The sequence below is a fragment of the Vidua chalybeata genome, chromosome 2, assembly GCF_026979565.1.
Source record: "Vidua chalybeata isolate OUT-0048 chromosome 2, bVidCha1 merged haplotype, whole genome shotgun sequence".
Lineage (NCBI taxonomy): Eukaryota > Metazoa > Chordata > Aves > Passeriformes > Viduidae > Vidua > Vidua chalybeata.
The window spans coordinates 29,894,323-29,918,460 of record NC_071531.1 but is presented as its reverse complement, the minus strand read 5'-3'; the positions used below and the strand labels follow the sequence as shown (position 1 = coordinate 29,918,460).

At 38.4% G+C, this 24,138-nt stretch overlaps 1 protein-coding gene and 1 non-coding gene across 2 annotated transcripts; both read right to left on the bottom strand.

Moving 5' to 3' along the window:
• Nucleotides 1–1,798: 1,798 nt before the first annotated feature.
• RNF149 (ring finger protein 149) lies at nucleotides 1,799–24,093 on the bottom strand. The gene is made up of 8 exons (XM_053935464.1): nucleotides 23,602–24,093; nucleotides 16,169–16,419; nucleotides 13,258–13,326; nucleotides 10,349–10,431; nucleotides 9,788–9,884; nucleotides 6,937–7,132; nucleotides 4,537–6,577; nucleotides 1,799–2,400 (listed from the first exon to the last, which is right to left on the bottom strand). Exons 1-7 carry the CDS (start codon nucleotides 24,065–24,067, stop codon nucleotides 6,519–6,521), a joined length of 1,221 nt encoding a protein of 406 aa, XP_053791439.1. The 5' UTR covers nucleotides 24,068–24,093; the 3' UTR covers nucleotides 1,799–2,400; nucleotides 4,537–6,518.
• Nucleotides 4,129–4,241, bottom strand: LOC128784860 (small nucleolar RNA SNORD89). Its single transcript, XR_008429661.1, has one exon. It is a non-coding gene; the product is annotated as a small nucleolar RNA SNORD89 (small nucleolar RNA).
• Nucleotides 24,094–24,138: the final 45 nt, after the last annotated feature.

Below are 24,138 nucleotides of genomic sequence, written 5' to 3'. Positions count from 1 at the left end.
TTCTAGGAGCTGGATAGAACTCCCAACAGTGTGTTCTGGTGAGTAAGGGAAAGTCTGTCTTGATACCTAGAAACAGCTAAATGCTTATCTTCACGAGGCAGAAATGAAGTTGAGTGCTGTAGGCTCACAGCAATATTCTCTCCTATCAAGACCAATGAGTTTTTTCAGAATTATGCCAGCAGCAGTTGAAATACCGTATCTTACATGCTTGTAAAAATCTTTCACTTAGGAAAGACAGTCACATTTCTTCCATAAAAATCAAAAGAATTCCAGTCTCTTCTCACTTCTGAATTTGTACAGGCAGTTGCTATGTATCTTCCAAAGTTAAATGGCTTCTTCCTTCTAGAGCACAGAGGCAGAGTAGCTTTCATGTTAGATGCCAGGTATTGGGGAAACTGGGGACGGAGTCTGCTAAACTGTAATTTTAAGCAGATAGTAGAGTAGCTGCTGTTATATTTAAGCCCTGAGACTGAAAAGGAAAGTAACTTGGAAAGTTAACAAGTTCCATTTTAATGCTGCTTGCTAAATGAAAGTTGTTTTAAATCTGTATCTGCTTCTCAAATTTTTAGGAATTGCAAGATCAATAATGCAAAGTAAAGATGGTCTTTTGGCTCTTTCTTTCCAAGTAATTTGAGATGTGAAAGTGCTTGGATTGATAGGATTTTCAGTCTCTTGTCTCATTTAGTGTAATTTTTCAGTAAAAAGTCCTGTGAGAAATGTTCTGTAGTCATTAGGGCTTAGACTTGTGCAGCTTTCCAGTTAAAATGTATCAGGTCAATTCTAGACATTGCTTCCAACCCCAATACATTTGCTATCAGGCATTTTTAGTGGCAACACTTGGGGCACAAGCTGGTTTAAAATCATACCTTAACGTTTTCTGTCTACTAAAGCTGAAGCCCAATTTGACTATATTCTGTGTAGCAGTACCCCTTCTTTAAAAACATACATACATAGTCATAGACTAATATCATGGTGCTACTATGATATTACAGCCAAAGTCTAGCTGTTCTGCATCTTCACTGTATTTGCTTGAGTTGTACTGATACATGTAATTTTTAGAGTTCTGTGACAAATCCAAGGATTAGGGACTTATCAAAAAATTTTATGATTCTATCATAGATATGTCTGAGACATAGTAATTTCAGAGCCCTGTCGTACTGGGGAAGTGCAGGGTGGCCGTTGCGAGAAGAAGGTTACCCTGTTCCAGACCCAGCCAGGACAAGGTGGCACAGCAGAGCCCCTCAGCCAGGCTGGTGGCAGCTCAGTGATAATCCTGCAGTGATCTATACCTGATGGAGAGGATCCACACTGAAGCAGTTCTTAAAGAACTGCAGCTCCTTGGAAGGAGCAGAGTAAAAGGGTGAGGAGGGAACAGCAGAGACCACCTGTTATAGGCTCACCCCCCCCACCATCCTGCCACCATGGAAGGGAGAAGTGTCAGCTTACCAAAGGGTAGTTTTAGTCTACTACCCTACTCTCAAACTAATTTATTGCCATTTCTAAGTAATCTTCATGTAGTCACATCTCTTGTGCCTGTGATGGTAATTGGTAACTGTTTCTTTTCTTGACCCACAAGTTCTTCCATCAATTTCCCCCTCCTCACAAAGCAGCCAGCCAAGGTTAACCCAGCCCTTCCAGGTATTGGTGACATTAGGGGAAGCACCACATGCTTAAAGGGGCTCCCCCATAGCTACTCAGCATCAAGTTAAGCTTGTTTTGTGCTGTGCTAGTACTGAGTGTCTCAGATCCACTTCCTAAGCGTACCAAAGAAAACAAAACCCTCCACCTTCTCAGACACTGCTTTTTAAAAGGCCTGTATAATTTATTATGGAATTTGAGCTTTTAGCCATTAAGTTACAGTAACAATGCATAACTTGACATTCTTACAACTGTACATACACAATGGAAAAGACAAGTGCTTAATCCAAACAATGCAACCGAATTAGTTCAATGTTACAATAGAAGACTGTTGTGAATAGTTTTTGACAAGACTAGCAAATTCAAATAGTTCTCTGCAGGTATATGTTTATAGTAGAAGTAAGTGGCTTCAAAGTTTTGGAGTTAAGCTTCAGACTAACAAAATAATGGAAACTTACTCTGCTCTTCTGAATTAAGGATATGCTCATTTAAAAATGCAGTAACATTACCATGTTTCAGATAGTGAAAAGGAGCTTCAAGTCGAATGGAAGTATAAGGGACAGTCTCAGGCAATGCACTCTTCACACACAAATACATGCAATTATAAAGGCATTCTATTTTAAAAACTTTCTTAAATCAAGTTTTGCAATACAGTAGGATATCTGAGGAGAGATCAGGACCCATACTGAACGAAACCAAAAGCCTTCAGCTTGATTTGTGCACTTTTAAATCAATTCCAATTCTCAAATCTTCACATATCACCTGTGAGGGAAAAGAACACATCCAGTAAAGATCAGTCTCAAGGACATGTTACAATTTTTTACAGGCATTCAGTTAAAAAAAAATTAAGGTGACATATTCCATTGCAGGAACTATAATTCACGATGGCCCTATTATAAAATTGCATCCTTTCAACTTACCCAAGGGGACAGTCTTGTTGAACTCTGCCCAACTACAACTGGCTGGTTGTAGAGGAATCTCAAATTTTGCAGGATGGGCAAAAAACCTGAATGACCATTCCCAAATCAAAATTAAAAAATTAAAATCAGGTAATTAAAAGACAGCTTTGCACACTTGACAAAGGTGTTGCAATGGTGTTTCTCTGTGCCAGTTACAACCTAAACAGGACCAGAATTCCCAACAGGCCAGCTTTGGCAGGAATATACTGGTATGCACTTTATTAAGTCAGCATGGATTAAAGGCATTTCCACTGTAGGTAAATTATCCTACAACTCCTCCAGTAGACCTCCAAAATCTAGCCCTAATTACTGGCAAGAGGCTGCTGGACTACATTCACATGCAATGTGGGGGGAACAGGGCAGGGAAAAGGAATTATTGGTATCCTATAAAACTTCTCTAGTACATGCCAAGAATCTCCTCCAAGCATTGCTTACAGCCAAAGGAGAATCCAGTCTAGCAGTCATTAGTAAAAGAAAATCCAGACTTTCCAGTTAAATTGGTACTGCAAGTAATTAAACCATGAACATGCTTTTAGATCTGAAATGTCTATGGTTCATTTTTGCTTGCTATCAAGTCTGAAAGACAGTTTAGACATTCACTATCAAGTTTTTTCCAGTTTGTCATAGGTAGACTATTATTCATAAACTAAAATTTCTGAACAAAGAGGGGCCTCAGTTTTTCCTTTAAGACAGCAATTCATTTTGACTTGTTCATAGCTCCTTAAAAAAAAAAAAATAGAATCACTTAACTTCACTAAATTTCTAACAAAAACAGCAGCAGTAGCAAAGCCATACCAATTAACACAACACTAATAAAACTTATCCCACAAAAAACAGAATCCCCTAGTCCTGCTAGGGATTTTTCCCAAGTGATTTATTCAGCATCACCACTGAGGGGCTTTAGACTTCATGTGGGCTCTGCAATTTAGCTTTTTGTATAATGATACCACAGGAACGTCTCCAATAAGCAGCACTCTGCCTGATTACAGCAAAATCTAACAAAGGGACAGAGGTGTCCAAGACAAGTTCCTGCATGTTTTACGTAAACTGTGCAGCTAGGAATAGAAAAGTGATGAGGGCAGGGGGAGGCAGCAGGAGCCCACAACACACACAGCTGTAGCTCCCACGCTAGGCAGGACATGGCTGAAGCAGCAGAGGCATATTATAGCTTCCCCAAATGAAAGAGAAGGGAGTCAGGAAGCACATACCCTACAAAAAGGGGTGAGGAGGTGAAAAAAAAATCACTCATTAGTTCTGACCTTCATACAAGTTTTTGGTAGGTTAAGTGTTAGAAACTAGCAATACCAGTTTGATCCAATTTAGTGGGGATCCAGATCAGCAAAGTCTCTGCACCTGTATTTACCTACAGCAGCCTACACCCATTTACTCAATGTAATAGATGAGCTTATTCGTCCTATCCTTCTTGTTTCTAAGCTTCTCTTGCTACTGTTTTAAGCTCCCTAGATTGTCTTTTTCCTGTCCCGTACTTCTCATCCTACCTCTCCTTTTACTAATGCATGTCAGCTTTCTGACTGAGGTCAGACTAGTGATTCGCTTCAGATGATTTTTGTCATTGTACTTCCAAGGAGAGCAAACTGCTTGCTGGAAGCACTGCAATTCGGCCTTTTGTCATCACTCCTCAGCAGCACAGCTGGCCTCACAAGACTTAACTATATCAAAGCTCAACTATGTGCAAACCTATTTGACTGAAACAACTGTTGACTGAAATGAAACAGGTGCAGTGCCAGCATGTGAAACAGACCTCAGGAGTCTTCACACTTGGGTATTTTTTTAAGTCAGCACATACCAGATTTTATAAGCACACTTTTCAGTTTGCAGGTTCCTTAGCTTTTCTTCCATCTTTCTGCCAGATCTCAGATTTAATTCTTAAGAAAAGCTTTTGGTTTTATAGGTATTACATAAAAGCTCAAGTACTTACCACAATTCTCCTCTCCAGAATGAATACTGTGCTGTCGGTATCAGCAAGACACAATCCACAGACTGACAACACTTCTCTTGATAACTTCTCTTTTGGTTCCTCCTTGAGCTAGAATTTAAACCCTCTCAACATTTACTACATCAATGTTCAGTTTTGTGTTAAAGAAGAGGGAGAAGACTTAGTTTTTAATATTGAAGAGACAGTTAAAAAGGCAGTTCTGGAAATGTTGATAAGCTTCTTTTGGAGACGTAAGTGTCCCTACACGTTGTCTGCTTTAGTTGTGGGTTGTTTAATTATTTGTTCAGTTTTGGAGATGGCTGGTCAGTCATATTCCATTCTCATGTGCTTCTTGTAAGATAAAGGCATCACAAAAACTTGCACCTGCTGGTGACATCAGAACTACAACCTGACAGTTTTCCAGTAAACCTAAAAGTTATACTCCTACAGGGAAGAGGCAGATCTTTTTAAAGTAGGCATTAACAGGAATTTTTTGGAAGGAAATTTAGGGTGAAACATCTGCTCTGCAAAGTAGAAGTTCAGATTATATTTCCCCCTCTGTCATTTCTGGAACATTCATTTTAAAATTAAAAAAAAGTTATTGCTTCTATTGAAGCTCAATGTAAGTTAGAAAAAGAATTGCATATTTTCTTAAAAACATTCCAAATATACATTTTAAAAACAAAATGCACTCTAAAACAAATGTCTAGTGAAAGACACTGTTTTAAGCAACCTGTAGCAACAGCTTTACAAAAGAAAATTGAGGAATGTAGCATATTATTTATAACATGACAATGCTAAAATCCTAAACAATTCACTTAACACTCTTAAGTAGTGTTTTAAATATACATATTTCTTTACAAAACAGTTTAGCAATTCCTTATACCACTTACAGTATATAAATATTTGAATAAGAGGTCATAATGGGAGATGCCAGGGTTTATATTTACTCTCAGATGCTTCAGATTTCTTAAGTGTTTTACTATAAGGCACAGTACTGCTAATCTAAAAGAAAGGAATAAAAGCTAATGGCAAACCCAGTCAAAACTCCTCATGTGGAATATCCAAGAGAATTCCAGCATCTCTATGCAAAGGAAAAGAAAAAGCTAAACAAACCCAAACTTTGTACTTCTTAAGAAACGGTTTCAATTTGTACATAAAGTGGGTCAGGATGGGATCAGGAGCAAGAAGAAATGACATAAATTCTTATAAATAGACTAATAAATATATTTTAGCCATAATTAGCCCTTTACCTCTGTTTTAAGATTGAAAGAGGTAACCAGTGTGCATATACTAAATGTCTACATGCTCAGCACGTGAAGACCACCTAGCACAACCTATTACTGCCAAAATTCAGTACAGAAAGCTAGCAAGATGGAGAAGGTTTCCTTTTCTCAACATCCACTCTGAGTAGAACACATTACAAGATAGAATAAGTATTTGTTACATGTTGCAACCGGTAATTTTTCCATCACAAGAAAAGGATATGCAACATATCCATTAAGTTATTTGATTCCTTCAAGGTTAATGTCTTTTCTGAGAATATTCATCTCCAATTACAACAGTTCAGAACTTTCAGAACATTTTAATAGTTATAGCTTGTAAGTGTTCTCCATGTGTACATACTGCATGTAACTAGTGCATCCAAAATATTTAACCGTTACACATTCTACATTATTTTCACTGCCTAGTCTTCATCTTTGTTACAGCCCTCTGGAACACAATGACATTGCAACAATGCTTACAGAAAAAGGGTTATTGCATTTTTTTTTAGGATGAGACATCCAGAGGAGATTTTATAAAATCCTCCTGTGTACAAAATTCTTAGTTATTAGCCCTTTTGGAACACCAGCTAGAAAAGTTTGAAAGGTAAAATAATTTACATTGTTATTTTTTTCTGTTTTCACTAGACAAAAGTCCTTACTAATTAAATAAAAAATAATAGTTCTTCAACAGTCTATTCAAGATATCTTCCATGATGCAGTTCAGTGGGAATTTCCATTCGATAGATGTTCTCCATGACGGTTATTACTGGCATCCACATCTAGAAATCAGGAATTAAAAGAAAAATTGTTCGTTGTTTTACCATTTTAATATACTTTATCTGTTACATTAATCCATACTCTGGCAACAGACTTCATACTCATATATACCTCAGGTTCTTGAGATTCTCTGGGTAATCCTCTTAAGACACTGCTTACATCTTTCTTTCCCCCAAGTCCAGTTATTTCCAGCCTGACAGAGTTCCTGGACAATCTGCTTGTATTTTTTTAAGAGCAGTAATAAGTGACACCACTCAGTCCGCTCTGCACTGCAGTACTAGCTGCTCACACCAGCTAGAGAATAGCTTCTAATGCAATGTCTAGTGCTAAAATCTGTCCAGTGAAACACTGAATTACTTACCAAGCAATGCTGTGGTTTCCCCTGCATCCTCTTTTAAGCTGGTACACTGCAATACAGACTCATTAGTGGAGGAAGCTGACAATTCGCTTACTTCGTTTCTGTCATCATCTTGCAAAGCAATACTCAGACTTCCAACTGAAACGCTGCCACTTATGGATTCAGGTATTGGAACTTCAAGTACATCCTCAGGGTCCCCCTTAAAAATTAAACATATTTAACTGTCACTTTTGTCTACAATCAGACATCAACATTCCTCCATGTCACCTTTTGTAACCTCACCTTATTGGAAAAAAGAACAATTTTTAGCTATTACGTGTGCACTCCTGCGAATAGTGTTGATATTGTCCACTTTCAAGGTTATTGTCTGACTGCAAGAAAGAAAGCCAACCAAAAGAAAAGCCATTTCTCCAAAGCCACCCCAGAGCAGAAGCAGGAAGAGTCCACCCAGTCAGCCTTTTGGATGGATTACTTCAACACTGTAGCAACAGTATTGCTGAAGGTTAGGAGCAGGCTCAGCATATATAAAGTCCCCACTGAGGAAACCTATTGATTCTTTGACTTTGTGGAAGTCTCCAAGTCCTGTTTTTTCATTATAGTAGTTGGCCAAGTTTTTTTTTTTTAACTAGGGTGAACAAACATTTACATCAGAACCAAATTCTCTTCTCTTCTCTGTCTCCAGCCTAACTTTAAGTCTGTTCCAAAAACACAAACACACTGGCTTGTCACTTTGCAGAATGCAACATCTGCATCAAGGCAAAGGGATCTATTTCACCTATTGTATAGCACAAGCTATACAATTCTGAATTAATTTTCAGAATGGATCAAAGTCCTATACATACAGTTCTGTTTCTACAATTAAACAGACTACCTTCATTGCCATATATATATTGATGTTACTTATACATAAGCAAATATATTGCAGTTTAAGTAGCTATTCTTTTTGTTTACTAGCAAGTCTTTTCTCCTTCCTTGAACAACTAGCAAAAGCCCATCTTAAAATTTAAGAAATTCTAGGCTGATTCTTTCTTTAGCATCAAATCAGCATAATTTAAAACATACTGAATTTTAATGAGCTATAGACATGATACAATTGAACACAATCTTTACATTTGCAGACAGGAGGGGACTTTAATGGTTTTGGTTTCCAAAACAGTTAAATAAGCACTGAAACTACAAAATTCAGTAATGCTCTACAAAATCAGTCAGACATGCCGAGCTGCAGTTCTTTCTCTCATAAAAAATAGCATAATGAAGAACAAGACCACTGAAGTCTGCTCTTTACAAAAGCCTTGTCATAGGACTCAGTGCCTTTTTTCTCCTTCAAGCCTTTAAAAATGTAAAAGCATCTGAAGTATCTGTTGTCCGTAACTGAACTGAGCCTTGAGCAGAAGGTTTAGTATATTTCTGTAATGCTGCACATTCTTTTCTGCAGGTTCAGAGTGCAGTGCTGAGAGAAGCTGCTTTGCTTTTTGCACTTCTTTTCTTCACATCAGTAAAAAAAAAAAAAAAAAAATCAGGAAATCACTCCACAGACTAGAGATTGGGCAACCTGGAACAAACTGAAAACTAAGCTAGAAAAAAATTCCTGAATGGTTTACCATGTTAGCTTCAGTGAGACTTGAATGACTGATGCAAACACAGGACCCATTTGCCTATTTCATTAGAAAAATGAACTAGGCTTCTCTATTTAACATAATCCCACTCAATCTGCTTTCCAAAAGCCATTTTAGCCAAAAAGCAGAGGAGTTATTACTCTTCCTGGTTGGGCTTAGTACCAGTATCCTCTGCAACAGCACAAATTCAGGGAATGCAATTATTCTGAAGGTTCCAGTACTTCAGTTTCCAGCCTGTATTCAAAAAAATAAGTCATTCTGCATGTAACACAAGATACATCAACCCCAAGAATTGAATGTGAGCAGAAACCAAGCTGCTAATATAACAATATTAAAGTAGCAATAGCTATTCCACATGACAATGAGATTGCAACTTCCAGGTAAAGTCTGACTTAATACACAGAAGCACCAAAATCTGGTATACACATATTACAGAGCAAGAGTATTGTCCCCTTTAACAAAACAAAACAGTAATTCCTAACACTCTTCCACAGATCTGGTAAGTCTCTGCAATGAAGTAAGAGAAAAGGTAGTCAAAACACAGACCTAGTGTATGAAAGGAAAGTCCCTGAAACCAAAAAACTGCCTCTGTTTTCTAGAGATCTCTGTAGATCAGTAGGAGATAAGAGAGGTACATTCTTGCCTATAGCATTTTAGTGAAACTCAAGACTATTTATCAACAGTGACTGAGTAACCTACCGCATGTGTCTTCATCTCTCTTTTCTGGTGCTGTCAGAAAGAAATGAGAGCACATCATTTTCTCTACTTAACCAATTTCTGGTGAATGTTAGGAAGGTTTTAGGTACCAGCTCATTTACAGGGATAAATCATGGGGCATATGTGGAAGTACACAAACATTCTATGTAGAAAAATTGTAATTTCTTCCTCTGAATCACAGTTCTCAACAACATCAAATGTATGTTCTAGATTTATTTAATTCAGTTATATTTTTGCAGCCTGAGCAAACAGTCTCAACTCTGTTTCAAATTCCTTAATATTATCAGCTGGAGATAGAAAAAACTGGTTATCAAAGAAGATTGATAAGCTGCTCAATACATTTAAGTTCTTACCCATAAAATTCCCTTATTTTTCTGGTTCTCATTCAATTACTCTTTGCATCTTTGCCCAACTTCTCAAGTCTTGTTAAATAACAGCTGCTCTCATTCTGAACAGTTACACAAAGTCTTGCCTCCTAGACTGTACTTCTACTTTGAAGATTAAAGTAGTGTGCAACATACCCAGTATCCCAGAGCTTTGATAACATCTAGTTTACACATTGGACAAGTTCGGTGGTCCAAAAGCCAAGGATCAATGCATGTTCTGTGGAAGATGTGCCTAAAGAAAAGAAATGCTCTTTAGAACTTATCATGAAAGCCACAGATCCCTTCTTCAAACAGTGTACAAATTAACACACTAAAAATAAACCTTTCCTTTACAATCTTGACGATTAGCTGCTGCTCAATTTACTAGTATAGACATGGTTCTGGAAACCTTTTGGTTCATGCCAGCTTTCTGAAGAGGAGATGCTAATAACCACAAAGACACCAAGCAGTTATCAGTTCAACAGTGTACAGTTCTAATTTAAGCAAGCTCTAATTCACCCCTACAGTTCTTCCAATTGCTCCCTTGCCTCCACATACATATGAAGTGCTACATAGTCTCACAGTGCCCTTCAACATTTTACAGACCATACAAATTACAGCTTCAGCTCTGCCACCAGAGGTTCAGAAGAATTTATAGGAAATTCATCCCACTTCTTCAGAAAAACATGCTAAAGAGTAATAACTACGACAACTTACTTGCATGGCAGAATTCGGACAGTGTCCTTCAGTTTGTAGTTCTCAATGCACACAGCACAGTTTTCCACATCAACATCTAAACCCTAAATATGACAACACATTTAAGTGCATTACATTCACACTTCATTACAGAACAAGCTTTGTGTAATAGCTAGCTTCAAAGAATGCAAAATTTATCAAATGGCATAGCAAATAAAAAAATCTACCTCATTTGAGATTCTATCAAGAGGTGATTTGATCAAGTTATCAAATACTAAAAGCAGCCAAACCCAGATTTTCTAATTTAAATAACTATACCTGGCATCCTAAGTAATTCATTAAATCTCACACATTGGATTTGTTCATGGGAGTACAGGAATGTTTCAGTTGAAGATAGTTCTAAGATGAAAACATTTTAAGAGATCAGCACAAATCAAAGTGTGCAATCTGAACAAATGGTCCCAAAGATTTCCAAGAGCAGGAAAAGATTTTTAGGGTTGAATATTGCAAACCTCTTCTTTACCTTTTTCTTTCTTCTACCACATCCTAGCAGATATTCCTTCACAGCCAGAAGAGAAGACAAGTATGCAATTTGGGTTTAAAACCTTTCTCCAAGTTCACACTAGACAGAACATCATTTCCTCACTTCTACTTTTATCTAAGGGTTAAATATCTTTTCTAACAGGTCTTACTGTCTTCTTGAAGCCATGCTTAGAGTTGCAGTGTAAATATGATGGATAGCTCCAAATACAAGAAAAACAATCCAACTTTAATTGGGCTGCATAAATTCTAAGTATTAGAAGAACAGACAGTGGAAAAATTCCTCTGCTTCCATCCCCAAAAATTTAGTATTTTTGATTTACAACTTACTAAAGCACTTCAGTTTCAACACAAGTATTTAAATGAATTAGTTCTGCAAGGAAACTTTCAAGTTCAAGGCCAATATTTCCCTCCTTTGCATGTTATGAATTTACACAATTAATGCCTTAAATTGCTAAGTAAACCACATTAAGACTGTTTTTTTTTTAGGTAAGCAAAGTTAAGACAAGTGCTTATTCTTGTTATTTTTTATTCTGTACAAGAGGGAGAATACACCATATGTAGCACATACTCATTTGAGTGTCCATTTTACAATAATCCCGTAAGCTTCTCAGGAAAAATCTACATGATAGTAAATACACTTTTAATATATGACCTATTTTTAGTTAAATATCTCAACCTGAAGTGGGGATAATGAAAGACTGCACTGCATCAAAACAAAAGAAATAGAATCTTTAAATGGCTGAAAGGAAATATTTAAAGAAAAAATGTACATTTACAGAGTAGACAGGACAAATGTCCAGACAAATTTATATTAGTTCATGAAAATACCTCTGCATCAGTGAGTTACATAAATTTGCTGATAGCAGGTCGATTCAAATCACATTAATGAGATCTACCACATACAAAAGCTCTATTTTAACAGAGAGATTCTAAACCTATCTCATTCTACTCTTCTTAATGAACATGGCACTCATAGGAATAATCAGCATACCGTATAACAACAAATTCCCCCATTTTATTTACTTTAGCCAAGGGTCTATTTACTGGAAGGAACTCCCTGTATACTGCAAAAATCATGCAATACAAATCCTATTTGGAGGATTTTACTGAACATCAATTTTAAAAGCTGTTAACATCTTCTGTGTGGTTTTTAACATAGGTTTTATCATGACCTTTTTATGTCCCTTTCTTCCTACACTGACATTATGCTCTGATAGTGCTATACACAAGTTTGGGTTCAATTCTGTCTTTCTTGATCTCTAATGTCACCATTGTATGAACCGAAGTATGAATATCCCTCTGTTCACAGCTTGAAATATATGCTAAACTCCATCAAAAAATAATCTAATTAAAAGTAAGCAAGATTTGTAAAACACTATTTAATCATGTTGAAAGCATAAAAGGAAAAGGCAAGAAAGTTCAAAAACACTTCTGGGATTTTTTAAGTTTCAAAACTGATTTACTAAATGAAGGACATATTCTCTGTAGCACATGACCTGAGCGGAACAGCTTCTGCTGGACTACTGCTTTTAAAGTTTTTACATATCAGTGTCATTTCTCACTTTAATTTTATTCACAGACTTAAAAATAACCTAATTCTTGTTTTTCATCTCCAAGTAAATCAGTCCTTAAATAAAAACTCATCAAGTAAGACAAGGGTTGGGGGAAAAAATTCCTGTGTAGCAGCAGAAATCTAGCCAGAAGCTAATTTTGCATCTAGGATCAGCACTCTCAAAACTCCAACTAAAATATTTTCTTTCAAAATGTTGGCTTTTTCTACTTCAGTTATTCTAATACAGCTGAGTTTAGGCCATATGCCATCTAAGCCAACTTCCTGAAAGCTGCTTTAATTTTTAGATTAGCTTTATTTCATAATATAGAAATGTACTTTAAAAAATTGATGCTTCAGGTTAAGCCTACACAGCTCCTTAACATATTTTATGTCAAAAGATGAAACAACTGTTTTATTTTTCAAAGCTTTTTATATTTTTAAGGCCTTCTGATCAATAAGAAGATGAATGTTCTTTTAAGAAAACAGAACATTACATCAGCTCTAAGAACTGTACGGAAGTATTTTGCAATCCACTTGTTGATGTTTTCAAGTGCTAAAGATAACAAAGATAACAATGTTTCCTCATCTCTATAGTAGCAGTCCCCTATACATGCTGTATAAACAGATATTATTTGCAACAAAGTAGCCTTTATTTCATAAGTAGCTCAAGTTTTACTGCTTAATTTTAAATTCTGCCTTTTAAACATAGGCCCTAACATAAGCCTAGAATTGTATGTCACACTGCAATTATGTTGTGGTAATTTTAGTTCAAATTCTTTGAAGACTTTACAACCATTTTTAAAACTTACAGCAATAACCAGAGACACTGAATTACCTTTTCTCCACGTTTTACTGTATGCAGCTGAAGCTGGCTGATGGCTCTCTTGGTTTCTTTCCTATGTCCCTTGAAATAAGATTTTAAGTGTTAGTATAGACAGTAGTTTCAGGAATTACATTTCAAAGACTTTAAATATTTTCCACGTGGATTGCTGAGTCTTCTAAACGTGTCTAAAATAATTAAATTGATCTTTGTGCAACGAATTTGTTCATAAAATATTTCCAGGCAGCAGATGTTCAGTAAGCTGTGCGCTCCTGAGGCTCCGCAGGCGCCCTGCTCGCAGGAGCAGCCCCAGCCGTGCGGGGTTAGCCGCGCACACCGGCAGCCGCAGTCCCGCATCCTGACTGCCGCCATTAAGGCCCTTCCCACACAGGAAAGCTGAAACCCGTGTAGGCTTTAGAGGCAAGCAAAGCTGTAACAACAGCCATCTAACCAGACCTTCCAGTTAGGCAAGCCCATGAGCAAGCACACCGTATGTTTTGCACCAGCCTGGGAGAAGGTGGAATCTGGCCAGGCAGCCTACAGCCGGCCACCAGGTCAAAAGGCTGCTTGTAGCTATTAATACTTCCCCTCAGTTAAACACTGTCTCCTGCACTGGACAAAGCTTTGCACTGAAAGGATGCATTATGCAAAGGAGATGGCAAGAAAGGCTTTACAGACATGATGCACCACACTGGACTTATAGGCAGTATAATTATGCTTAGAGGGGAAGTGAGAAAAGAAAGCAGTACTGTAGACCAAGACAAAGTGCTAGCTACTGCAAGAAACTGAGAAACTAAACACTCCCAGTTGACAGATGCTGACCTGTCTAGCAGCAACCCTCAGTAAAGAAATATCATAAAGGAATAAAAAAACCCAAACCCATAATGGCAGCTTTTCTCTGTAAGAATTATGATGACATATATATTTTTACAAATATATAGTACTGAAAATTGTGATTTTTTTCATTTTTATGGAGTTTAAGATAAGTTGTCAGAAAGGTCTCCCAGAAATGGACAAAACCAGCAGAAGCCTATTCCACCTTCTCAGGGTTTTCTGCACAGTCCTGCTTTCATCTTCAGTAGCAAGGAGATCTTCTATAATTTTACTGCTAAACTGACATTAGAATAAATTTTAAGATATCCATCTTCATCTTCATTTAGCAGTTACACTGCAGCTTGCTTTAAAGCATAACATATTTAACTCACAAGTTTTAGTTTTAATTGAGTCTGTAAGCCAACCAAAACAAGATTTGGGTTAGAAAGTGGCTTTTTGTTTCCAAAATTCCTTTAAGACTCTAAATAATACATCTCGAATAATATAATCAAAACATTTTCCAACTTTGCATCATTTTTATTTTCAATGGCTATTTTAGAAGAGAATTAGAATTGAGAAACGGGCATAACCTTCTAACACTAGACAGTTTCATTTATTAAGAAGCATTCAGATGACAAGCACTGGCAAAATCTACTGGCATTTGGATGACAATAGCAAAATCCTATTAAGAGTCTGTGGCACAAGTTTCTTAGAAACATCACGTTCACATCCTTAAAACTAAAGTATGATGCTGCCTCATAAAGCATGTGAACTTTCCTCTGTATGAACTATTTAAAAGGCAACAGGAAGAAGCAACTTTCTTCACCAAACAACTGCTACAACACAGAAACACATCCCTTTTACTATAAAGGCTTCTCAAAATTTTTGTTTTCCCAAAAGTATTCTCAAAAATTTAATGCTAAGATTTAAAGCTTAGTTAAAAAGACTCTAGGAAACCAAAACTTCAGGGAGACCACAAGGTTAACCAATACAAAAGTCCTGTGTGTTCTCCTCAGTTATTGAAAAGAGAAATTAAGTATTTTCCTAGGACAGTCCTCTAAATAGAGTTCAGACTTCTGAAAGCAAACAAAAAGCCCTTCCTTTCTCACCCAAAGCTAGAATCAACATCACCACAGAAAAGGCAGAAGTCCAAATGCTAAGCAATAATTGAAACAATATTTTTTCTTGACCTGAAGATTAAAAAAAAAAGAAAAAAAAAAAAGAAAAAAAAAAAACAATAAGGAACCTGTAAACAGTAGAGCTGCTGATGATCATGGAAGAAACCTAACCTATCTGCAGTAGCTGAAAAACAGAGATAAATGCCAATCTGAGATATTTTCAAAACTCAGATGGACTCGCATCCTCAACAACTCCATTTAAGTTGCTCTCTTGACTGCAGGAGTCCAGAGGTCCTTTCCAGCCTAAACTGTTCTATGATGAAGTACTTTCCTCAGGGGAAAAAAGTAAAGCTGGGGGTTTTTCTTTTAAGTACAGAAAATTGAGAAGGGCAAATAAGGAGCAAAATTACTCCTTCCAAAACTCTTCTCACTGTTCTCAGTACCTTGAGTAGCCCAAGAGAGCTGAATCTCACCACACATGCACCTTCTAGTCTGCTGTAATTCAGTAACTCTACAGTTACAAGTACCAAAAGTAGATTTCATAAAGTTTTAGAACTAAAAATTCGACCCTGAAGAATTTGTGGGTTTTATAAGAAAATTAATAAAGAAAAACTTACCATGGTTCCTTTCCATTAAAAAAGTCTGGTTAGTGAAGTTAGTACTTTCAAAATGAAAATTACCGAAGAACGAAACTAACTTTTCATGTCAAAAGGAAGGAAGTTCAGTTAGGTGACAGATCACATAAGAAGCTGTTGTTGACAAGTGGCTAAATGTATTTCTCATTACTTCATATGTACATCTAATAATTATAACTAGTCAAACTTGTGATGCCAATTAGCATAGTGCTTATTAGCCTCACTGACTGCTGCTGAGCAGCATTCAGAGTTAGCAAAATAGGAAGAAGGCACAGATCTTCAAGAATGCAATCAAAGTTAGGCAACTGATTTGACACAAGAAGGAGGTAAATACTCTCAAGTGCCATTAGCTCAATTTACCTGGTTTCCAAACTGTGATCCCGTATAGAGGAAACGCTGTATATAGTAAAAGATGAGCCAAGCAAGCGATATAATCATCATGGTGATGAAGGCGATGGCTACAAACACAACTGATTGACCGCTAATGTATTCTTGCACGTGGCGTGTGCCAACAACAATACTCATTGTTACTGGAATCCCTCTTCGTACTGGCTCCAATATCTCTATTCCTTTTGGATAGCCAACCATTATCACCACTGTATTTCCTGTTCCTGTTGGAGGCAATAAAAAAAAGAAAAAAGTCAGCAGTCACAGTAAAAATTTAGGCATTTTTGCTTGAGGGTAATTTGGCCTCTTCAGTTAAGATCAGCAAGAAAAGTTATAGGAAAGCCTCTGCTGCTTTTTTCAGGCATAACAGAATTGATAGAAAGTTTACTGGTAAAGAATCCTTTATTTACTTTCAAAAGCTCTCAAACACAGGATAAAGTTCAACAGATTCATCTTTACTGTTCAAGGCCTATAGTCATCATTCCACAATGAGGTAAGATGTGGAACCATGCAAAAAACCAGACAAGTCACACACATCTCATCTCAAAGCAGTTTAAGTTCTAGCTTGCAGCTCAGGAACAGCTGGTCTTTCATTTGTCAGCGTGGGAATTTTAGTTGCAGATGGAGACAGTATGTGAACATCACAGAGAGACATTTCAATTTAGTTTGAATTGGAATCTATAGTCCAATTATATGGGATATATAAACAAAATAGAAAAAAAATTCATCTATTTAATAATAAATTAAATAATAAATTATTTTAAACATTGAAATACTTACAGATTCTTTAATACTAAATATTCAAAATGTAATGAGACTTCATGACAAGGACTTGTCAAGAAATACTTTGTGACTCTTTTGGGAGCAGTGAACAAAAGGATTTTTCTAATGTATTAGAAGTTTAGAGCTCTCATTTCATATGAAAGAAACCTAATTTCAAAAAAAACCCAAAACCTTTAGGCAACATGCTGCCACCAAAAGCAGTAAGATACTATCAAGAGCAACTAGCAAAATCCAAAGGCCTCTGTGACCAGTGTTTTATTCCATTTTTTTTCTGGAAGAATACCCAGTATTCTCAGAAATATCTAGCCCAAGTATTACAAAACAAATTAGAAACAAATGTACCTATTAAAAATGTCACATTTTCACTGTTCCATGCTATTTTTATTTGAATAGTTCTTACTTTGTGTGTACCAACACTGCTGCCATCTTGGTAAGTCACAGCTTCATAGTTTACTTTGCTCTCCTGCCTCTGAGAAAAAGTTAAACTAGTCTTGATTCAGAAAGAAAGGAAAAAAAAAGATTTCTAGATTCACAAAGACTACCTACCTGCAACAAGACCTCCCCCTGAAGGCTTAAAGCCTTTTTCCCTTCTGGCTGTGTTAGATTCTCTATGGAGAAGCTATGTCAGAAGAAATGGCTTCCTTATTTATAGCATCACATCAAATGGGGATTTTCAAAATTGAAATCTGCATTCTGGCCTCAGCCACCTCTGCCTGCTAAGACAAAGAGCTATTTGCCTGAACTATTTAAACCAAATTCCTTTAGTTGAGACAATTCTGGCTGTGACAGCTTTTCAATCTGGCCACTCTGCTACCAAGAATTTTGCAGAAGTTTCACTTTTGTATGTAGAACTCTTCCCTCCATAAGGCATTTTGCTCTGGATGAAAACTAAAGTTTCCAGGCATTAGCTGAATAAACCTCCCGTCTCAACTTCACCTTAACACAACCATTCCACCAGACCCAGCAAAAAAGTGGATTTTCCTAATAGGGTTACAGTTACACCAACTTGTGCCTCCCCTTAGGCACTCCACTCTGCTCACCAGCAACACCCACCCCACCTATATTGCCTTGCTTGGTGGGTGTGCTTGAAGACACAAAGCAGTGAAGCTGAAGACAGACAGGCAACAAGCACCCAGGCTCCACTAATCAGTTCTGCTCACCAACAATGTGTTGGGATATCTACATGATATCCCAAGTCCAAGCATGCGACAATTTGGTTAATTAATATCGTTCTTCTCTCTGAAACAGAACAAAAGCACTACCAGAGAGCCTCATGAAACTCAGATTAGAGTGTGAAACACTCTCTGCTCTGACTCTGCACTACTCCATAGGAGTTAGCAAGAAAAAAACATACAAAAGTGGGAATTTATCTTGCACTGCTAAGAACTGCTAACCCCACACCATAATCAGGAAATTAGGTCCTGTATCCTTCATCAATTTTAAGAGTTACAAATAACAGCAGGGGTGCCTAAGGATGGCCAGGGAATGGTACAAATGTGTTGGAAAGATTTATGTGGTTTCATCCAAGCTTAAGAAGAAATGGAAGTTTCAATATTAGAGGCAGCCTGGATTTTTAATCAGTAAATTTCTACCTCAGTCCTGAAATCTTAAGTCAGTTTAATTCTGCTATCTGATTCTCTGCATTATTTCTAATGATGAAGTATTTAAAAACCCCCACAACAATAAGTATTGTCCTCCTCTGCTTTGTCACAAGAACGCTCAACTATCAGACAGTTATTTCCTTGAAATGAAAGTCAGGCTACTTTTGCACAATGGCTGCTAGACAGTGTGACACCTTCCACTTTTAGAATTAACATAAGCATATGACACATTTTTAAATAAATACCCATTAAAAGCATTTTAACAGTTGTAAAGATTTGCTGATGAACCTGCCATTAAAAAATACATGCAACTAAACACAGTGGCCTTGAAGGTCATGAGACAGAAGGGGAAGAAGAGAAGAATAATTGCAATCCATGATTACAAAAGGAACAAGAGCAGTCTCAGAGAAGCAGTTGCCCTGAGCAGCCTGTAACACTAAGGGTTTTAACTCATTCCTTGCTAATTTTAGCCTGCTGCTCTGAAACTCATTATTCAAAGACTGAAATGATGGTGAGTCATTCCATCAACTTCTTCAACTGCCACACAACTCAGACACCTCAAATCACATTTATAAAGAAAACTCCAAGTGTCACATATATGCATCTACTGAAAGCATGTTGTATTGGCTTTGCCTTTCTATAACCTTCTAGTTTTACAATAAATAATCACATTTTTACTCCACTAAACTATTTTTTTTCTAGGTTTGATTGATGCTTCAGTGAAATTGGGTCCACTTAAAATTTGGTCTGTGCTTTTTAACATTATGAGGGGGCGGAGCCTTAGGATACTTGCAAAAAAGGGCAAATCTGGAACTCTGAAGATGAAGGTATGTTTCCTGCCAGTGCTGACAGTTTTACTGCTACCACTCCCAGTATTTTCTTGCAAAAAGAAACCAGCACTCTACTGATGAGAAAAAAGTAGGACAGCTACAGATCTTGATTGCAGGCACACCATACTACATTTATTCCCATTCATGCATAGAGATGAAGAAGATATCTTCTGTCATCCGGAAACTGATCACAGACACACCCTACTTTTTGTCCTCCTGAGAAATGTCAGAAAGCTCCCAGAGTTCCACCATCTCAGTAAAAAATGTTTAAGGTCAGTCCATTGGTTTATTTAAGCATAGGCACCTTACTAATTTTGCCACAACTAACACCACATATTCTTTTTAGCTCCTGTTCCAAACAAATGCTAACAGTACTCTAACAATCCCATAACAAGCTTTGTCTTAACCATCTACACCAACCTCATCTCACCTTATCCCTGGTGCATGTTGTATTTTCACCTGCCTCAAGTAGTACACACACTCTTTCCACCTGAGTGCCAATACATATGCACTTTTATCTATAAGACAGATAGAAGCAGTTACTCCTGCTTCTTCAGAACAGCATTACCAGCTCAACATCATACAGTCAGGTCTTACTAAAGCTAGCCACAGTCCTTTCAGCAGTTAGAGTACCAGAAACTTTCAGCAGAAAACAGCAGTAACACAGAATTTATACAGCATTTGAGAATCCTGAGCAGTCCTAGAAGAAGTGTAGCAAAGAGTTGAACTACATGCCAAAATAACTCTAACTTTGATGCTTTGGAGATGCCAAGAACTTATAGAATCATGAGCACAAAGTAATTTACATCTGTTTTGTTCAATACATGTGCATTAAAAAAACATGACAATGGAGGAAAGAACTAGTTGGATGTATGTTAGCAAATCAAAGATCATTTTCATTATGTAGCCAGTCATATACTCAAATTAAGTCCCAAGCTTCCCTTAAATCCACAAACCATGAATTAAAGCCCTAATCCAAACCTACCTCAAACTATTACAGCCAGTGCCTCCCATCCCTGCATGTCAAGCACAACCGCACTTCATTCCATAATCTATGGTAAAGTAACTTATGTTCTGATCAGGATCACCAAATCCTAACTTGGGGGGGATACAGAGATTGTTGGGTGCTCAGCACGAAGTATAACAGGAAAACCATAGAACCAGAAGACCCTGTTTTCTTTCCACTGCAATATACCTCTGCCTCTCCCTAACTTCTGAACCAGAACTGAGCCTCTGACTCTACAACACTCCACACTTTCCCTCTCCAGATTCCTCACCAACCCATTCCCAGCTAATATTTATGTGCAATATTTATTTTGGTTTTGGAAAGCAATTTGAAGCTTCTGTCTTGTATTAAGTTCACCATCATCACCAAAAAGGAACAGTTAGGACTGCCTGCCAAGTCTGTAAAACTGAAGTCTGAATTTATGTCGTTCAGATTCAGTAAATGAAGTACAAGTCCCCAAGTAATTTGGGTAAAATGAGAGGTTCTTCAATGGAAAAATCTCAGCCACACATGAAATTGTGCCACTATTACTTTCCTCGAGGAGAGAAGTCATCCAGCACTTTGAACAATGTAATTTGGACAGAGAGCAAAGGCTTGAAATGATACATATCAATAGAGTCACATTTGCAGAACCTTCTTTTGGAAGAAGGGAAAGGATTTCAAGGCTACACATTGAAATTCTCGACTCTCTTGTTCCAAAACTTTAGTTAGAATCCCTACTCACTGTACTCATGATGATTGCAAGGTGAAAAACACAAATTATTTGGAACATTTTTCTTTTTTTAAATGCTTTGACACCAGCTTTAACAAATAATTTCTTCACCTAATCAAGAGCCTTTCTTTTTACTCAGTGTGAAACATGCCTAAAAACACCAAAAAAACAACCAAAAAGTAGCACACACGTATCACATACATCCCAGAAAATTCAAAGGCTAGGTTTTCCAGGAGAATGAAAAGAAGGCACTGAAATCACAAAAACTGTCTATCACCTTCACATAATTTGGGCTGCATATGGCTCTACCAGCCATAAACACTGTTCCATCTCACATCATTTTCAGTGCCACTAATTGCAAATGCATTAAGCGGATTTTACTTATGCATGTAACTCCACTCCTTAGTAACTGCACTGCAGATTTCCCAGAGTATTTATCCTCAGCACACCTTCCAGAAGGAAAGCTTGCTTCCTTATGTGCCAGTTCACAAAACCCTTCACAGAAATGAAAATGCAGATTCTGTAAACTATAGCTTTACCTTGCACATTCTTCCCTGCCAGTCTTTCACAGACTTTTCCATCATCTCCACCTAAGATTTAAAACACTAACAGTACCTCTTCCCTTTATTCCTAAAGTGAACTGAAAGTGTTTAAGCATTTACATGTCTGAAAGTGTCAACCATGAAACAAACATTTATGACTACATCAGAGCTCATAATTATATTGCGATATATTATAATTGCATTCATACAATCATAAGGTCAAACACACATTTATGAAGCCAGTATAAATACAAATGTATTATTGTATATATGCACTATACTAAATCACATGCTCTGCCTAGGTGGAACTTTCATCAGCAACATTCTGCCAGTTCAAGGGAAAAAACCCAACAAGCAGTCAGAGAGCACTTCTCTTTATACCACTGGCAGATGTAACTGTACTAGTGAAGTCCAAAACTGAGTATTAAGCCCAAGAAGGTCTTCTATAGCACAAAGATGACAGCAGATTTTTTTTTAATTATAAAATAAGCGAAATGGGAGAAGGAGAAAAAAATTCAACAAAAGAGCAAATAATACTTATGAAAGGTTACAATGGGGAATGGAGAAGAATGAGGAAAAAAAAATTGAACTGAATAGCCAATACAGGGTGAAAGCAAAAAAATAAACTGTTTCAGATGAAAGCAGTATTACACAACAAAGTATCTTAATCACCACCTAGGATCAAAACCAAAGGTTCATTTTATCTAGCATCTCACCTCCACTTTCATGGTGAACTAAGAATACAAAATGTGCCAGGCTGATCTCAAGCAAGCAGCAGGCTAAGAACAATACTCATGATTCCAATCCCCCAGTTGGTGCCACTGGGTATTCCAAGAGAAGAGACGTATTTTCCAATAGATAATAACGCATGTAATAGAGCAACAGCTCCCTAGCTGAGATTTTCAGCTCACTACACTAAGAAAATAAGTTTGTTTACTTTAGAGACACATTACAGCTTTACCTCATCCAAGTCCCTGGTCCTTCCCTTCCTCACAACCAGGAACGAGAGCCCAGGTACTAATAAACTCATTGTAGCAAAACTATGTGCAGCACACATCTACAGAATTTTTTACTTAGTTTGCCTTGTCTTTGCATCCTCCTCTGAAGACATTCCTGTTTCTCAAATATATACAAAAGCAAACAGATTTTACTGCCAAGTTTTGAGGCTTTTTTTGCCTCTTTGATATAAGCATTTAATATTGTCATAACCATAAAAATTCAGCAAGTCTTTTGTGTCATCGTCCAAGTGGGGACTGTGGTGACAGAACATCTGGATTCCTATCTCGGCAAAAATCACAGAACCTTTCTGCAGGCTACACAGCAGCAGTAGTACGCTGAGACAAGCCAACATCCTTCTCCAGGATTCAGTTTTCCTAATGCATTTGCGAGCGTTTAAGGATTACCTGATGCTTACACCTTTCACTCGCAACAGACCTGCGCAGGAGAGGACGATGAAGCTATTACAACAAAGCCTGTTCTACAGATATCTTCAAATAGCTACAGCTGTACCTTCAAAAGCACCTGAAGGCATCTTCCGGATATCTGGTGCGTTTCCAGACAGCCTGCAGAAACCGGCCTACCTGTGACCGCTGTAGTCATTCTGCCAGAGGGTACCAGGCAAAAAGAAGGTATCCCTAAAGGAAATGCAAGCCTCCCACCCCAGTCTGCCACACGACCGCCGGTCCCGATGGCTGTGCCGCATTTCCTCTCTGACGCCCGGCCCGTAACTTGGGAGACAGAAGATGGTCCCGGCTTTTTCCCTAGCGTGGCTTACAGGAAAAGAAAACAAAATCCCGGGTCTCTGTACCATTTTTACAGGGCTATCTGCCTCCCCACATCCCCATTCCTCACTGCGCAGAGCCGCATCACCGATGCGGGCCGGCGATAGACAAAGCGATCCCCCCGACCCCTCGGCGAGCGCGGGGAGCTCACCCAGGTGGGACATAGAGACGGTGCTGTTGCCGAAGCGGGCCTCGTTGTAGATGACCACAGCGGCCGCCCGCTTCCGCGCCGCGTTAGTGACCTTGTCCTTGAAGGTGCAGCCGCCGCGGGCCACCAGGGCGATCCAGGTCGGTGGGTCGCCCTCGGGGGACCCGCGGCCACCGGGAGGCAGGGGCACGTCGTAGTCGGTGTCGGCGGCGCAGCCCTCCATGTGGCGGGGTGAGGCGCCGCGGGGAATGCCCACATGGCCCCGAGCGCTCTCCTTGGGCGAGCTGTCCCCGTAGCGGCCGCTCTCCGTGCTGCCGTGCACCGTGCGGTTGCTGAGCGGCTCCACGTAGACCGTGCTCACCCACGCCGTGTACCACTCCAGCGCCCGGGCGGCCGCGCATGGCGGCGGCGGCGCCCCCAGCGCCACCAGCGCCGCCGCCACCAGTGCTAGCCGGGCGCGACGCACCATGGCCCGGCCGCCCCCGCCGCGGACAGGAGAAGCGTGCGCAGCTCGCTCCGCCACCACCGCCGCCGGCGCGC

Coding starts and splice junctions, on each gene's coding strand:
- RNF149 (XM_053935464.1), bottom strand. CDS start 24,067: ATGGTGCGTCGCGCCCGGCTAGCACTGGTGGCGGCGGCGCTGGTGGCG. Junction 13,327..16,168: donor GATCACAGTTTGGAAACCAG/GTAAATTGAGCT, acceptor TCTTATTTCAAG/GGACATAGGAAAGAAACCAA. Junction 9,885..10,348: donor GTCCGAATTCTGCCATGCAA/GTAAGTTGTCGT, acceptor TCTTTTCTTTAG/GCACATCTTCCACAGAACAT.